General features: G+C 34.2%; 1 protein-coding gene across 16 annotated transcripts in view; it reads left to right on the top strand.

Moving 5' to 3' along the window:
* MYCBP2 (MYC binding protein 2) overlaps nt 1-18,797 on the top strand; it is a 283,331-nt gene that overhangs the window by 90,156 nt on the left and 174,378 nt on the right. For 12 of the 16 annotated variants that reach the window (XM_032402809.1, XM_032402810.1, XM_032402815.1 and 9 more), the window contains exons 18-21: nt 1,319-1,426; nt 8,594-8,713; nt 9,992-10,073; nt 17,805-17,922. In XM_032402809.1, the coding sequence (XP_032258700.1) occupies nt 1,319-1,426; nt 8,594-8,713; nt 9,992-10,073; nt 17,805-17,922 (428 nt within the window). Of the gene's footprint in view, nt 1-1,318; nt 1,427-5,044; nt 7,094-8,593; nt 8,734-9,991; nt 10,074-17,804; nt 17,923-18,797 lie in introns of those variants that run through there. The other 4 variants (XM_032402816.1, XM_032402820.1, XM_032402825.1 and 1 more) reach the window with 3 other exon arrangements.

Here is an 18,797-nt window from a genome sequence, read left to right on the forward strand (position 1 = left end):
CCTGCATTTTTTATTTATATCTCAAGACATAATTAAAATATGTTTTTCCTACCCATTTTTTAATATTTAATGAAGGGTACTTTGGTGTTGAATTTGCATTTGTCAAATTTTATTATAGGGCAGTAGTTTTATTTTGTTCCATTGTTAGAAAAATTAATTATAGCTGAAGAGATATAGAGAATCATGAAAAAACTGGCTTTAATTAAAAACATTCAGTGCTTATGTACTGTCAATTCCCTTTTCAAATTTGGTAACTTCTTAATGTCAGATTTAGAGTGTTTTGAAATTTGCAGGCATTTTTGATGTTGCTCAAACTCAAGGAAAGGATAGGTTCAATTCTATAAGAAAAGAACTGAAATTTTAAGATATAACTTAAAGTTTTCCCTTTTTAAGCTAAATGATAGTAGAGAAAAGCAAATTATAATTTTTATTGAAATTAATTTTGCTATTGATTTTTTTCTTGAATATAAGTGGAAATAACTGTAATCTATATGAATGTGCATTTGTGTATGTGTGTGTATGTACATAGTGGAGCTTCAGAAAGAAATTATTTTATCAGAGAATTGTTAATGTTCCAAAAATGTTACTTGGGTTAGATTACTCTCTTCAGTATCAATACCTTGTTTCTGATTTTGTATATGTTGTTACAGAAATCACATTTAAACTTAGATTTATTCTTTTTAGAAAATTAAATACAACTTCTATAATCCTGTCCTCGTAGTGATTTTATATATATTCATGTCCATGAATGTGTGTCCATATGTGTATATGTATACATCATATCATAGTAATTTTTGGTTTTGTTTTGTTTTTTGCTGTCTTGTTTTCCTACCTGTATGGCAGAATGTAGTTGAGTCAATAACATTTATCTTGGTTTTGTAGCAAGACTGATGTGGATATTAAATCTTGAAGACCTTGTTAAAATTTAATTATTAATTTAAAAATTATTTTGTTATTTTAATAGGAAATATATTGTTTTCTATTAATGGTTTACTAAGTTTGAATATATATGATATTAAAAATATTTGTAAGATGATTTGTTTTAATTGAACTTTCTGATTATGTACTTGAGACTGTTAGTAACTATGTGATAATTTTATGAGTTAAAAGAAATTTTACTTTATCACCTATAGTTCAGATATTAAAACTTGTGTGTGGAATGGGGGTGGGGGATTAACGTGGGGGAACTTGGGGAAAAGTATAATGTCTAAAACAGTAAAGAATAAATTTCATGCTTTTTAGTTTGAATTATTTTTATTCATTGTAGTGTTTTCATTTTGTGAGCTTTTCTATGCACATACAAAATGTTTCTCCTCAGGCCCCCTTGTATTTGCTGGTCCTATTTTTATGAACCATCGAGAACAGGCTCTAGCCAGACTCAGATCCCATCCAGCTCAGCTAAAGCATAAACGGGACAAGCACAAAGGTATTTGGTCTTCCTTATCAATTAGGTGGGATACCTCCCCAGTTTCTTCCACTCATTTGAATTTTTTCTCTGGGAAAATGCACAAACCTAATTCTTCTACTTTGCTTCTATCATTATATAGCCTGAGGAGAAAGAACATGCTGAAAGATGTACTGTTTGTCAGTGACTGTCAGTCTCATTTCTTTTTATTTGTTAACTTTAACAAAGAAGACATTTTGCAGTGTATCTTTTTCTTTTCCATTTCTTTTCAAATTTCATAAAGTTGAGGGAAGGTAGAAAATAATTATTACTTTCTGTTCTTTATCCTTTATTATTTGCTCTTAGATGTCTGCTATCTGACATTTTATAGTCCTTTTTTAAAAAAATGCTTTAGAATTAACAAAATTACTAAATTCAGTGTATAAAGTGATAATGAGTTGATTGCTATTACACTTTTCCATTGTTTTAATATTAAAGTTTATATACACAACACACACAAATTACTTGGTATTTGAGGGTTAAATGAATGAGTTATATAAACCTATTCTAGTCCTCGAAAACTGTCAGAGGTCCAGACAAGTCTGTGAGTAAAGAATGAGTTATATAAACCTATTCTAGTCCTCGAAAACTGTCAGAGGTCTAGACAAGTCTGTGAGTTGACTAAGAATCTATTTCTGAATAATTCTTTGAGATCTCACAGCTCTGGATTAATTAGAAATATTCCTAAAGCAAGTTTATTTTCTTTTAAACTACAGCTATGGGTAAACTAATATCAGGAAAGAATTTAATGCAGAGAATTTATAAATTTATATATAAATTCTGCCTTGAATCCTGGCATGTGAACCAGGGGCTCTTTGACAAGTATAACTTTCAGTTGCTGCTTTCTTAAATGCTCAGGATATACCCCACAAAATAGAATACAGTTTTAAACACATACATTCCATATGGACAAATTAACCTGTTTTGTGTCTTACTTTTCTTTTGCTGCAAAACTGTTACAGACTAATTTTATTTTTAAACTTTCATATGCAATATATTATAATTTACTTTATTTACATTTGCCTCTATCAGTTTATCAGTTTGCCACTTAAAGCAAAACCACAAAACAAAACAAACAAAACCCCTGTTATTAGTCAAAGCACTGGTGGGGCACTATTTAAGATATATTCTACAGAAATAAAAATAGAGAATATTTTAAATCGAATGTGATTAGCCATAGGAAAAATTTGTGATTGCTTTATTTACTGAGTGCCCTAATAATGCTATAAATATTTAAATCTAAGGAACGATATTTGGGGTATACTATATGTAAATTATTTTATTGCCAGAATCTCTGATCTCATATTTTATACTATGCCACTATTAGGATGGATTTTCTCAGTGTCTTTTTTTACCCCCATTTAATGGAAAGTGGAATTTTTCCAGTACTTTACCTGAGGTTAAATGTTCACATTTCATGAAACAGTTTAAAACTTTTTCAGCTCCATGTTAGTATCTGATGGCCAAACATCCTAATTTTTTGCAGAATTTGAAAATGAAATGCTAAATGAAGACTAGGGTTACAAATTTAAAACAGACTTTTCACAGTGTCTTCATTGAGTAGCTGCAAAAGTTAATCAACAGTAACTAGCCTTACTGCCATCTTATCTACCACAGGTTTATCTTATAACAAGACTGTGTTTTTGTAGCAACCTCTTTAGAAGGACTTACTTGTGGTATTACAGTATACAGCCAGTTGTGTGTGTGTGTATATGTTTTTATCAGGTTTTATAGAGTGAAACAGTTTCATCTCTTTACCACCAAAATGAATTTAAAGTGTAAGTAAATAATATTTTATCAAATGGTGCTCTATTTTATATAGAGTATTAACTTACCACTCACTAATTCCTATACACCCACAAATTCCCTCTCCCTATTCCCTTTGCCTTCACTGTCCCTGTCATTTAATCATCTCGCCCTGCACTGCTTTTACTCTTGCCACATATAATTACGGTCTTTTAATAAATTTTTCCTACATATGTTTTTCTCTTTTTTTCTTACCCTGGTTGTCTTCCACTGAGAAATTTACTATATTAATTGCTGTGTTCTGTCTTACATTTAATTACACTGTAGGTACAAATTGTAGGACGGTAATAGTTAAAATTGTCTCGACTATAACTTTTTTGTAGGGGTGTGTGGAGGGTAAGAACTGTGGGTTTATTGTTCACAGGAGCGGGTTCTAAGATGGAAAGTTGGAGAGCTTCTGGCTGATTGGAGAGAATTCAGAGAAAGTCATAGAATCCATCCTGTTACAGGCAAAATCTGACTAGAGGCAAACTAGACTATATAAGTCTCAGTTAATAAGTATAATATATAATCCATAAAACATATAGTAAGTTATTTTAGAAGTGTAACCACAGACTGTATTTCAAACAGATAAGTGCATTAACATTTGTTTCAGCTATTCAGTGCCTTACATAGAAAAGGATTTTGATGTAGTACTCCTGGTTAGGGACATCTGAATTGCTCTGGAGACAGTCCTGAAATCTGGCTTGGAGTGACTAATGTGAAAGCCTGAAGGCTCACTGATAAACATCTGTGTGTATTTTACACCTATTTTCTGTTTAGAAATGGGTGTGGTGTAATGGAAATATTAGAGCCTTTGGAATTAGGCCTCAGTTTTAGTCCCAAATTTGTCATTTTTTAGAACTATGTGGCTGTTCATAAATTTCATAATCTCTTAGGCTTCAGTTTTCCTTTTTTTAAAAATAAGAATGATAATTCCTAACTGATTATGTTGATATGAAGATTAAATTAAGATATATATGTATGTGTATATACATATATATTCTTTGAATTCTTTGCTTTCTCTTTTATTTTTTTTAAAGATTTTATTTATTTGACAGAGAGAGACACAGCGAGAGAGGGAACACAAGCAGGGGGAGTGGGAGAGGGAGAAGCAGGCTTCCCGCGGAGTAGGGAGCCCGATATGGGGCCCGATCCCAGGAACCTGGGATCATGACCTGAGCCGAAGGCAGACGCTTAACGACTGAGCCACCCAGGCGCCCCTGCTTTCTCTTTTAGAATATCCAAAAGGCACAAAATTTGAGATTTGTTAAATATGTAATTAGTTTATTTTTACAAAAGGTTTAAGATGTCAGCCATTTGGTGTTTGTAAAATACATGAGCCTTGTTTTTTTTTTTTAATTATGTTAATCACCATACATCATTAGTTTTTGATGTAGTGTTCCATGATTCATTGTTTGTGTATAACACCCAGTGCTCCATGCAGAACATGCCCTCTTTAATACCCATCACCAGGCTAACCCATTCCCCCAACCCCCTCCCCGCTAGAACCCTCAGTTTGTTTCTCAGAGTCCATAGTCTCTCATGGTTCATCTCCCCCTCCGATTTCCCCCCCTTCATTCTTCCCTTCCTGCTATCGTCTTTTTTTTTTTTTTAACATATAATGTATTATTTGTTTCAGAGGTACAGGTCTGTGATCCAACAGTCTTACTAAATTCACAGTGCTCACCATAGCACATACCCTCCCCAATGTCTATCACCCAGCCACCCCATCCCTCCCACCCCCCACCACTCCAGCAACCCTCAGTTTGTTTCCTGAGATTAAGAATTCCTCATATCAGTGAGGTCATATGATACATGTCTTTCTCTGATTGACTTATTTTGCTCAGCATAATACCCTCCAGTTCCATCTACGTCGTTGATCCTTGTTTTTGATCAAACTTCAAAACTGCCCTACTACTTATTACTAGGGCTGGTTACTTAACCCTTCTAAGCCTTGGTTTTCCCAGCTGCAAAGCAGAGTAACAATACTGGTATCATGAGATTATTGTATTGATTTTTAAAAAGCAACAATAGTGAATATTGATTGAGCACTTTTTATATATTATTTCACTTAATACTCATGAGGACCTTGTGAAGTAATGTCCATTATTGCTATTTTATAGATGGGAAAGCAAAGGCTTAAAGAAGGTCCAGTGTCCATTTGTCATACAGCTAGCAAATAGGAGAGCCAGAATTCCAATTCAAGTCTCTTAGTCTTCAATGCCCCAAAACACTTCTACACTGTACTATTTAAATTTTCACAGTGTTTAGCATAAAGTAAGTGCATAGCTAATTGTATTTGATAAGTGCTTTGCTGTTTTCTTTTAGTCATTTTGCTCAACATACTCACTGGGTTCTGTGATACGTTTTGTGATATGCATGACTATAAGATTACCCAAGAAAGTGTAGATTTAAGTAAAGATCAAAATTAAAAGTTAGAGTCCTTTAGATATTGAATCTTCTTTTCTCTATGTGTGTACACAAATATGCACAAATAGTGTAGCATATATATATATACAATATTTTAGATATCTGTCAAAGCTATTATAGTTTCATTATCACATATGTATGAACATACTCATATTAGGGGAAAATGCAGATATGCTTATACCTAAATGGCCAAATATAAGAATATTCAGACCTAATTATTTTTCCTGCAAATCTGAGATTAACTTTGTTGCTGCTCATTATCACTTTACTGAATAACAAGCTTGAGCAGAATTAATCTTGCTGAATTTCACTTGCTGATTCTTGAATTGACACTGAATTTTTGGCTATGAATCAGGTACCTTTTTTTTTCTTTGATAACCTGTAAATTTCTAAACTGTTAGAAGTATACTTGATCTTTTAAACTGACATCAAATACCAGATACAGATATATATTTTTTAAAATTCTTCCACTACTGCTGATAATGATCAAGAACTTCATCCCTGTTTTTTTTTTCTTTTACTTGTTATGTTTTCACTATCTATAATAATTGAGAGAGTATTTTGTATAGTTAGATACAGGTTTGTTTAGATGAACTTGAACAAAATGTTTCCAGTGTTATTTTTACCTTTAAATAATAACTAATACTCTTTTAATCACTATGATTTTAATTAGTAAATTACTAGGCTTTTTTTTTTTTCTCCTTCCCTGATGCTATACCTCTATTGTGGGATTTGTATCTATATTAATCTCTGACTCATGGGAGAGGGCAAAATGCTAAACTCAAAGGTAAAAACTTCTAATTAAGCATCAATACATTTATATAAAGTGGAATGATACTTGTAATATTGAATTTTGCTAAGTCTGACAAAATCATGTGAACACAGTTTGTTTTCTCTGTTAGATTAGATTTGGTTTTAATAATTAGATATTTTTACCAATTGAGATAAAGCTGTAAAATTTCTATACATCTGTCATCTTTAGTTTTTAAACAATACTTATTCCTTTTTGTATAGGCCCTCATTTATATTAACCATTCCACTGTCTTTCCAAGACAAGGAGTCTCTGAACTAAGATTGTATTTCATTTTGGATGGAGTTAAACAAAGTGTTGTTATTTTTTTTCTTTTTAGGCCATTCATTCTTGCAGATTTAATTTGGCAAACCCACATTAGATAATTTAGCAAGAGGAATGCTATTCTTTATCCTATTATAGTAAAACCTCTCACTAATTCAGAATTTATTATACTTCAGATGCAGTATTTGTGATCTTTTTTGAGTAAAAAAAATCAAAGTAATTTCTTCCTCTGAATTTTCAGGGTCATACTTATAAGGGGAAACCTGTCTAAAACACTAGCTTTTCAAACCAAGGGCTCAAGAAATGAAGGATTCCTTCAACGTGCCTTCAGCCTCTGGGTCCAGCAATTAATTCTTGTATGTTAAAGGACTTTTATGTTTATGGTACATTTTTATGTAATATAGGCCTATTTTGAATTATAATGTAGGTAACCACATTTTATTTATTGTAGCATTTAATCTATACTCTGTACTGCTTGTGAAGGTATTAGAACTGAATTTTTACCTAAATGTTTTATGATTAAGACTTTCTCAGTAAGTCATATGGGCCAACCCATTCTATGTTATTCCGAATTAGTGAGGTTTTACTGTCCTAGTGTTATAAAGAGTTTAAAGAATTTTGAAATAATAGAAAGTTAGTTATAAAAAGGGAACTCATAATTTAGGCCAATCTTGTCTTACCTGGATTATTACTAAAGGTTAGAAATACTATATAAAAAAAGAAAGGGTAACACTGAACATAACAGGATTTGATGTTTTTCTGTCTAGCATTCTAAAATGGGCAATAAAAATTCAGATGTAATTAAAAATGTGTGTAGATCCACATGTGTATCTGCATATTATACACACTTGTTTAGAGTTGCTATACCACATGAGAGTGGCTTAGACTAGTTGACCTTTTGAAATTCCTTCCAGACTTACATTTATTCCATGTGCAAGGAATTTGAATCTTGATGATACAGAGGTCATATGTTAGTGATGTATAGTTTTAGATTAGGAAAAATGAGTTGTCTCCCTTATTTACACATTCCAAACTAAAGTTTTATATTCTGGAATGTGGATTTTATTTTATGGTCAGAATGCCAGAATATTCAAAGTCAAATGTAAAAAATAGGGGTGGAGGAAAATGCTTGAAGCAGGTTCAAGGGAGGAAATTATAAAAAGAAGGGGGGAAGAAAGAAGAACTGAAACAGAAAGGTTTGGTTGGGAGTAGTGTTTGGGGGCCAGAAGAAGGCCACAAAGTAGAATGGCTGAGGGGCAGGGTGGGACAGGAAAGATGAATGAGAGCCAGCCATTGGATTACAATATATTGGATAAAGCTCTTTGGTCTTTATACATTTTTTAAAGTTCAGTTGAGTGTAACAATACTGATGGACAGGGTAGCCTTTCTGAGATGTATATGGGAAATCTAAGTCATTTGCAAGTCAACTAGGAATTTTTTTTTATGTGGCTGGTACTAACACTATCACTGAGTTTAAAATAATTGTTAAATGACTTTGCATGCAGTTATTTTTATGCAAACTAAATTTTCCCATGTAAACTAATTAGGATTTTGTTATTTGTATAATTTAATGACCCATTTACATTACATAACTGACTAGCTTAATAGTTTTTATCCATAACCAAATCTTTTCTCTGTTTTTATTGATTTAGTGATATTTGCAAACAGAAATATATAGTATATCTTTCCAAAATTGCTTCTTTGCAGGTAGATTCTTGACCTATCACTTCTAACAGCTGCAGATTCTTCTTGCTTATTTCTCTTAACATTTTTCTCTTGTTCTTCCATAGTAAACTGATTTAAGGTTTTATTTTGAAGATGAATAATGGCTTAATCACAAATTATGACACTTACAGATGGAAGTGGAGAACGAGGAGAAAAAGATGCCAGCAAAATCACAACATATCCTCCAGGCTCTGTGCGATTTGACTGTGAGCTCCGGGCAGTTCAAGTCAGCTGTGGATTTCACCATTCAGGTAGCAGCTGGAACTTTAGGGTATAACTGCATTTTTACAATTGTGCTAAATATTTGTTTAGTTTTGACAAATGTAGTCTATTTAGTATGTGTTAAAAGCTGTAGTATGGCAATTTCTCTCCAATCTGTAAAAGCTTTGTATTTGTTACAGAATCTCTTTTTAAAAACTGGCATGATAGAATAGGTATTTGTCTAGAAATCTGGTTTTTAATCTGTCTTCTGATGGACTTATTTTATAATTCAATTAATGAAACTCCTGAAGATGAAATAATCCCTAAAATCCCTTTGCACTCTAGGATTCTGCGATTTTTATCACCTGGTCCCATATTTTGCTACTGTTCAATGAAAAATGTGTATCAACAAATTTCTTTTCTTAAAATGTAGAAAATAATTAAATTCTTAGTAAATTATTGACATTTGACCTATATAGCGTGGGTTGTACTATTCAACTGTTATAAAAATAAAAAATGTTAAATTCTTTCTTTGGTACTAAATGTATTTCCTTATTTGATAAGGCATTGACAGATATTAAGGTTCTAACATTTCACTGAAGTTGTGCATAAATTGTACAGAGCTCAAACCCATGTGCTACCTATATAATTATCCTAGATATGAGAGAATGTTATTTTCTATGGAATTTTCTACTCATTATTGATAGGGTTTTACAGTTGGCCCAAACTGGTATCTTATTAAATATTAATATTATTAAGGGGTATTTATAAGAATTTTAATGTATTATGAACTAAAATTATATTATCTTACTAAATATAAATTGCCTGTGATTCAATTACCCTTTTTTTTTTCAAGTTTTTATTTTAATCATCTGGTGCTCATATGACTGGTGCACTCCTTAATCCCCATCAACTATTTCACCTATCCTCCCACCCATCTCCCCTCTGGTAACCATCAGTTGGTTCTCTATAGTTAAGATTCTGTTTCTTGGTTTGTCTCTCTCAATCTCTTTTTTTTTCCCTTTGCTCATTTGTTTTGTTTCTTAAATTCTACAAATGAGTGAAATCATATAGTATTTGTCTTTCTCTGACTTTCTTTTACTAAGTCCATCCATGTTGTTGCAAATGGCAAGATTTCATTCTTTTTTATGGCTGAATAATATTACATTGTATATATGTATGCTACATATTCTTTATCCATTGATGTCAATTACCCATTTTAATGGCTCTGTAAATTTTAAATAGTGAATATTATACTGCTTTCAGAATTTTTATGATAGAAATATAAAATGCATATAATAAAAAAAAGCTGTGTATTTTGGTTTCAGTGGTTTTAATGGAAAATGGAGATGTCTATACATTTGGATATGGGCAGCATGGGCAACTAGGACATGGAGATGTCAATTCCAGGTACTCTGACTTGAAGATACTGTTTTGTTTTGTTTTCCTTTTCTTTTTTCTTTCTAAATATATATTTCTACACTTGAAATTGTATTTATACCACTGTTTTGTAAAGTGTAGCCCATAAATTATTGGTGGATCTTGATTTTGTGGTTGAGTGCTTTTGTGAGGATAGATTATTTTGTGGTTTCAGAAGAAAAGTTGATTTACGTTTTATACTTTTAAAATAGAAGATTAACTATGATTATCACAAAATCCTACCATATTCTTAATAATTACTATTTTTTTAAAGGCTGTTCATGGCAATAGAAAAGACAGTGAATATCCCCAAATTGCATTTTTTAAAATTAGCAATGGATTCATTCATATTCCTTGATGTTGTCTGTTTTGAAATTTTGGTCTAATATTAACATGAAATCATGGAAACATTTGAATAATTTTTAAACAAAACCTGTGGTCTCTCAGAGAAAACTGTTTGACTTATCCAGAATAGTGAAGAACTAATTGTGGTGGAGGCTACCAGACATTGCCTTATACTCATTCTTCCCTACTTCATTTGGGAGTAGAGTTTTAGTTGGTGACATGACCATGCAGCTAAAGACTTCGTTTTCCTGCCTCCATTGCTGCAGAATATGGCTGTGTGAACTAAAATGCTTTGTGCTTTGGAACCATGCTCCTCTCCTTCCTTCCCAGCTTGCTGCCTGGAATCCATGTTTGGTGGCAGGAACTGGAGAAGTTGATACAGCAATCATAAATTGGAAACCATGTATTGAGATTGACAGAGCTACAAGATAGAAATAGTTTGAGTCCCTGACACCGTAGAACTGCCACATTGGCTCCTTACAAGTGGACGCTTAGCTGAGAGAGAAATAAACTTGTATCTTGTTTAAGTCCCTGTTAACTTTGGCTTTCCTAAAACAGCTGAATCCGTTTCCTGCTTAATACAGTAGTGAGAATGCTTTTGGCCAAAAGTATAGAAAATCCATCTTTATTAGTTCAGGACTTGAAGAAGAAGTTGCTAAGACAGGACGTGATATGCAAAGGATTCATTGGGAGAAAGCTCCTGTGGAAGTTAAAAGGGAAAAGAGCAGAAATAAGCAGGGAAACTGTCAGACACGATGCCCAGGTCACAGGTCTGACCCCTGAGAGAGGAAGGAAGGAAGGATAGAGTAGGAAGTGTCTCGAGTGAAGTGCGGTTCTGAGAGAGTTTCAGGCAGGCAATGGGGTGTCCTCAAGCTGAGGTTGCCTTTGAAGGAGCCCCAAATTGGGCAGGATGGTCCAGCTCAGACATAGGCTGGCAGCAACCTAGGGGAAGAATGGCCGCATGGATCCAAAGGAACAGCATCTAAGGCTGTCAGTCAGCTATGCTCCCTAAAGTAGGTTGTCAGAGATCTGAGTGATCCATATATATGGCTGCCTCACCATTGAAACCAGCCTTGTTGATCAAGTCTGGAGATAGGTACGGCAGCTTTAGGCCAGACTTGACTTACTAATTCATTTCTCCATAAGAACCTTCTTTTGTGAATCTCTACTCTGCCTCATTCTCCCTTGTAGTCATAAGATACCTGCCAGAATCAACTGGGTGTATATGGTTTCTCTTTTACATACAGTGAATTACTCTAGTCATTAAATAAAATCCAGGATTTTCACTTTGTTCTGAAACCACCCCATTACTCTGGCAGGGATGCAGTTACTGCCATTTATATGGTAAAGACCAATGATTCTTAATCCTGGCTGCACATTGGAATTACCTAGGGAACCTCAGAAATCCTATGCCTGGATTCTACCTCTAGAATTTCTAAGAAGTGTATGTTGGGAGGTGGGGGTGGGGTGGAGGTGGATGGAGGCAGCAAGGGCAGTGCTGGATAGGATCAAGAGTTTTTCCTAAAAGCTGTCCAGACTCTAACGTGCATCAGGATTAAGAACCACTCACTGTCTGTCCCTTGAGGGCAGGGTGAGACCCATTTGCAGTGCACAAAATGGGTATGAAATGGAATGTCCTTAGTTACTTTGATGAATGTTGTTGCTAATGAGAAGAGATGATTAAGGAACCATTAAGTTGAATTTCTCACTAAAAATATAGGTGTAGCATACATTTGATATTCTTGTCAAGAGATTTGTAAAGTTATCACAATCTTTTTCCTTTTATTTAAGTGTTTTATTTTAATACTAGTTAGTTAACAAAAGCTATCTCAATCTTAATGACAAATACTGTGCTTGGAAAGAGAACAAAAAGGTCTTTGGCAGAATTAGTTTATCAAATATCACTGGATATGACATTTGGATACTGGATGTTGGACATGAGAAAATACCAACGGCTTACAGGGTTGAGCAGTTACAGTCAGGTGTTAGAAGGCAACATATATTTTGCTTTAGAGTGGAATGACATCAGTGATATGCAGAGACTGAGTCAGGGTTGTAATTTGTATGGGGAAGAATTTGGCAACTTTTCTGTTTTTCACTGAGGCTCATGACACAGGAGAAGAGGGTTTATCATCATCTTCATTATCATCATCATCATCATTGTTGCTGTTATTATTTTGTAGTCATGGCATAAGCTGAGAAAAGTGCATTATGGTTAGACATGATGGACCATCAATTTTGTGCAACAAGAGGGCGCTTCTTCACAAATCGTACTTTGTACTTAGATGCCATTCCACAGAAAATAATTGGCAAATCACTATATTTCATGTTCTCTCCTGAGTGGGAGGGAAATAGTGAAAATCATGATTATAATCAAGTCACAGCTCTGAGGTAACTGTGCGATATGACGAATGATCAGCATAGGCACAAGATTCTGCTACACTACATTGAGGTGTAATGGCTGTTGAAAGAGAAGTGCTCTTGTCAGCTTTTAAAATAAAGAGGTTACCTAAAAACACTGTCTCGTAGACCTGATTATATCAGTGAGCACCATCCCTTAATTTGCAGTGACTTGCTCAGGTGATGATATCATAACAATATGCTGAGTATTTTGAATAGCTGGAATTTTTCATCTTCACAAAAATATAATTGGTTTAAATTATTAAAAAGATTTCAGGTTTCTTAATAAGATTAAACTCTGGTGGGGTTTGCTTTAACTGCTCAAAGTTGTTCTTTTCCCACAGGTACATTTCCATTCCTGGTTCCATTGAGTTGTAGTATGTGGTGTGGGGAGAGTAAACTGGGTAACCCAGTGAAATAATGCTTACACACTATGCCTGGTGTGCTAAATAGAAATTAGCCAAAACCGTTTCTGTTGTAACCACTCTAGTTACCCTGTTTGTCTTGACCCATGTGGGACTTGTAAGGCAGGACAGAAGAACTATGGTACTAATTCAGAAACAAATTGGCCACGTATGTGGAGGAACAGCCCCAGGAGGAACAGAGTCCCTATCGCATACATGTTAACTACCACAAAAAAGACATTTAATAGATATTTAGTTAAAGGGGATGATTGGGGCCTATTTTTAAAAGTTTGTAGTAATCAAGTGCTTTTAACTGGAATTTAATGTGTGGTTAATGAAGGTCAGTATTGAAGTGTGCATGGTGGCAAAGAGTAACAAAATGTTATTGATGGTCGCCTTACTTAATGTGTTGTCTTGGCGGAATGACTGAGTTCATTCTCTGGTTTGGGTCCTGTTTCTATCACCTGGTGCCCGTGTATGACCTTGGCCAGGTTACTTAACTTTTTTTTGTCTCCGTTTCTTCCTCTGTTTAACTGGAGTAAGTATATTTTCCTCTGAAGGTTCTTGTGAGAATTCAGGGAGATCATGCCTGTTACTTAGCACAGGGCCTAGTCCACAGTAAGTGCTCAGTGATGTTAGCTGCTGCTTTTTAAAGTGATTGTCAGAAAGCTTGTGAGGGCTTCTATACATTCTTATGACATGAGTCTACTAACCCTCTTTTTGGTTTGTTTATTTTGTTCAGTATGCTTCTACATGTCTGAATTCTACTTTTTTTTTTTTTTTTTTTTTACCATTTTCAGTAAACCTTAACCTGGATGTTGACAAAGAGATTATATAGTTTAGATGCTTTTATTCTCTGTTTTCCAGTAGAATTTTGATCATTCTTATAGTGTTTTTGAGTTTCTTCTTTTTCTTGCTAGACTTATCTTCATTCTGCATTAATATATTACCCAATCATAGTATCTGGAACCATTTAGAGAAGGTTGAAATCTTTGCTTCATCTCTTACCAACTATATAACTGCAATTTACTAGGCCTTACTTTAAATATCCCATAGGATTGTTGAAGAATTAATGCAGTGTATGTAAAATGCCTAGTGTGCACACATGCGTGCAAACATACACATGTAGTTTTTCTTTTCCGTTCTTCTTATGTAGTCCAAATAATTTAATAAATGGGCTCACTAATATTATGGAAAGGGTTCAAAGACTGTATTAGAAGGCCTGCCACCAGCTCTTGGGAAAATGCTTGAAGCTCTTCAGATCTACCCATAGAGTTATTTTAATAATCAGTGATAGTTTATGTAAAAGTGCTTTGCATACTACAGACAAGTGAACTGTTATAAGAATGTTCCCTTTATTCTTTGCTACTGGACATTTAGAGAGCATTAGTTCACCATATAGCCCTTGGGGCAATTGTTTTTTTGGCACAACTTCCTGTAGCTCAGAGTTGAAAACCATTTACCTTTCACTACTATTCTTGGTCATATTACTCTTTATTATTATTCTATTGGTCATATTATTCTTGAGGCAGGGCTGTTGGGCTTGACTCCCCTTTTATTACTTACCATTCACTCAATTGCCTTTCATTCATCTAAAATTTCGTATCTGTTTCACAGTGTTTTCTGACTCAGAGTCTTGTCACACTCATGAGTGACTTTTTTCTCCTTGTCAGTGGTCCCATACAATATACTTATCTTGACACCTTCTATCTAGTAAATTTCACTTCCACATTCATGATAGTTATTCCTAGGACCCATCTTGGATCCAGCACAGCTCCAGCTCTGAATTCTTAAGTTTAAACACCTCATAATCTGATGATAATTTCTTTTTCTGTTACTTAGCTTTACTTTACTTGGCCTTTGACTTTATCAGTACTTCGTTCCCCACTGCCCTTTACATTTTTATTCTCTTCTACCTTTTTTTACTTTATTTTCTCCCCAAGTTAGAGATTGTTATTTATTCTCTTCATCTATACTCTCACCAGTAACCTCAGTTTTCTTTCCCTCTTGATCTCAATGCTAGGGCATGGCACTTCCAGCATGGATCAATCTATCCATGTTTTCCATGTCTAACTTAGGCTTCTGGAAAAAAGTAAATGACTGTATGTGTGCAGATTGTTACCTGACTTCCAGATTCAACCAGGGCTTCTACAATGGGCAGTCATTGTTCTGCTTTTTGGTTTTGAACTATTTGGTTTAACACCTCTTGAGAATTTGATGAAAGATGGGGTCTCTCTTCAGAACAGTAGATACAAGAATATACACATAAAGGTTGGCTTACAAATTTAGAAGGTTCACAGATCTCCTGAAGCTCACTCATAGACTTCCTAGAAGCCTTTGAATCTTAGTTAAAAACTCCTGGTCTACATATTTATTTGTTCCATTCACCACCATCCCTTTTCTGTAATCTTCAGATCCTCTGCTTTACCCATTTCCTTCTTTCTCTCAACACAAGACTTCTATTCCATCACAGCAAAAATAAAAACCATTAGGTGGGAAATTCTTTAGCCCACCAGCTCTACAAACCTATCTGCATCCATACTACTTCTTTTGCTCCTTCTTTATGTTACTTTGAAAGAGGGACCTGTTATCCATGTTATGAAGCCTACCTGCCTTTTCCTTAGGGATCTCACCCTGTTTCTTTTCTCCTCTCTAAACTGTATCTTTAGCCTTTTTATCTCCACTCATGCTTTTAAACTTATATAAATCTCTATCATCTTAAAAGGAACAAAGCCTCATTGAGCTTCGTTTTCCCTTTAGCTGTTGGTTCTCCTTTATTTTTCTTTTTTGTGTGGAGATTCTTGAAGGGGTTTTGCATAGTCTCTGACCTCACTGTTAACTCCTCATCTGCTAGTTCTGTGCCTGTTTTCCACCAAAGAGACCTTTTTCTTACTAAATCGAGTGGTCATTTGTATGTGTATCTAGAGTGTTTAGCATGTACATTATTTCCCCCTTCTTGAAACCTTCTCTTCTGGTAACTATCTTCATAACACATTTTTCCAGAGTTCATTCTTCCTCTTTGTTATGTCTGGGATTGCTGTGAGCTCTTCCTCTGTCCATACCTGAAGTGTTAGAAGAAACTCATAATAAAAATTAAGATCTCTTCTTTGCTCTAATTGTCTTCCTAGATCTCATTCATTTTCATGTCTTAAGTGAATGTTACCACCATCTACCTTGTTGCTTAAGCAAAATACCTTCCTGCCCCATATCAGTCACCTGCCAAGTCTAGTCACTTCTGTTCCTTACAGCTATCAAATTCATTCATTTCTTTGAATTCATACTGTTTTTTGTTCAGGTCTTCATCATAACTCCCCAGATTATTGCAAGATTTTCATAACTAGGTTTCCAGGTACTATTCATTGCAGCCTGAATAACCATTAGAAAATATATTTTATGTAATTTTTTAAAAATTTAAATTATGGGGCGCCTGGATGGCTCAGTTGATCTGACTCTTGATTTCACCTCAGGTCATGATCTCAGGGTCATGAGATCAAGCCCTGCGTCAGGCTCCGCACTGAGCATGGAGCCTGCTTAGGATTCTGTCTCCTTCTCCCTTTGCCCTTCCTGCCTGCTCGTGCTCTCTCTCTTTCTCTCTAAATAAAAAAATTAAATTTTAAAAAATTTAAAGTATCAGAATTGTCTCTAAAACAGAGCTCTCCTATTATGTGTCTACTATTTCTACAGTGATTATTCTAATTACAGATAATGATTATTAAAAGTGGTTAATAAATGCTTAATAAAGTCATACAAGGGTGGATACAATGGATATAAGGATGTCCTTTATTGTAATAGTTACCATTTACTCAGTGTTAAATGTGTGCTAGACATTGATTCAAGCACTTGACATATATGAACTTCTCTATTGTTCATAGGAACCCTACAGGGTAGGTACTGTTTAATATTATCCTCTATGTTATAGAAGAGAAAACTAAAATACAAGAAGGATGAGTACCTTGCTCACAGTCTTGGTCACTGCTGTTGTGTGGTGGAGCCGGGGTTTACACCCAGGCAGTCTAGCTCTAGAGTTGGAGCATCCAGTCACTGCTCTAGTGCCTCTCGCCATACTGTATTCTGATTTCATTAACCACTATGTTAAAATCTAAAATTATGGCTCAGATAAAAAGCTAGAAAAAATTACATAAAATTGATTGTTTTGTATATCTCCTGGATTGAATTCCTGTTAAAGCAGCGTATGATTTTTATTTCAGCTAATAAATATTTATAGAGATCTCTAACATGCCATTGCTATAAAAGGTAAATTTTTTTCCTTTTAGAACAAAGGTAGCACCAGTCTTTCAGAAAAAATAAAAATTATGTGTCCATAAGTAGGGTAGGGTAGTAAATTCAGGAAATCTTTGATAATCTCTTTAAAGTCAGTGATAATGTCTTTTTCATCTTTGTATATCTGGCACCTAGAATGAAGGCAGGCATATAGTATTTCAATAAATATTTAGTAAATATACCAGTAGTGCCTTTTATCTCTTCTATTCCTGATTGCAATGTTTATTTATTGCTTTTTATTTCGGTTGAGTCTTGTAAGAAATTGACTTAATTTTTTTTTTTTTTAACCTAGGGGATGTCCCACTCTTGTTCAAGCTTTGCCAGGCCCTAGCACACAAGTCACTGCAGGCAGCAACCACACGGCAGTACTTTTAATGGACGGACAGGTCTTCACATTTGGAAGTTTTTCTGTAAGGAATTTTTTAAGCATTAATAGTATTGCATTGTACCATCGCCTTACAATTTGTCTGTGTCAGCTGTTTTTTCTGGTTTCAGTGAAATTCTTGTGTTATAATTATTGCATATGCATATTTCCTATCTCCACATCCAGCACACACAAGACCTGAATAACATTACTGTGAAATAATTATCTTCTCTAGTGTCGTATTAGGATTTATTATATTTAACGGCAGTGTTAGAATTTGACATGCTTATTCCAGGTCAAAATCCTTTAAGCATTCAGTAGAGTTATTCTGTCATTTAAAAGCATATTTCCCAGGTAGCTTGCAAAGATTCATTTTTAACATATAGAACTGTTTCTAATTTAGAACTTCTTAAAAGCCTGGTTTTCTTGTAGATTTGTTTAAAATTATAGTTTTCTTTTTCCTCTCCCTCGCTCCCTGTCTCTGTCTGCTTGCCTGTTTTGTTCTCTTTCTGCCAAAGCTTGAAAAGACTGAAAATCTCTGAGAATTTTGTATAGTTTGAGCATAGTAGAGATCAAGGAAAAGCCTCGTAAGACTGTGCTAATAAGCCTATACCGTCTCTGACGTAGGTAACTACTCAGAACTCCATAACCTAAGTCTCTGGGATGTAATTTGCAACTACTGATTTTTATTTAAATGTAAATGTGAACTTTCAGAAAAAATCTTTTATTTGGAAATGCCTTTAAACTACAGAAAGATTGCAAAAAGTAAGAATAGTACATAGAACACCTATATACTCTTTTTTTTAATTTTTAATTTAATTTAATTTTTTTATTATTATGTTAATCACCATACATTACATCATTAGTTTTTGATGTAGTGTTCCATGATTCATTGTTTGTGTATAACACCCAGTGCTCCAT

This window comes from Phoca vitulina, unplaced genomic scaffold (assembly GCF_004348235.1).
Source record: "Phoca vitulina isolate PV1807 unplaced genomic scaffold, GSC_HSeal_1.0 scaffold5, whole genome shotgun sequence".
NCBI lineage: Eukaryota > Metazoa > Chordata > Mammalia > Carnivora > Phocidae > Phoca > Phoca vitulina.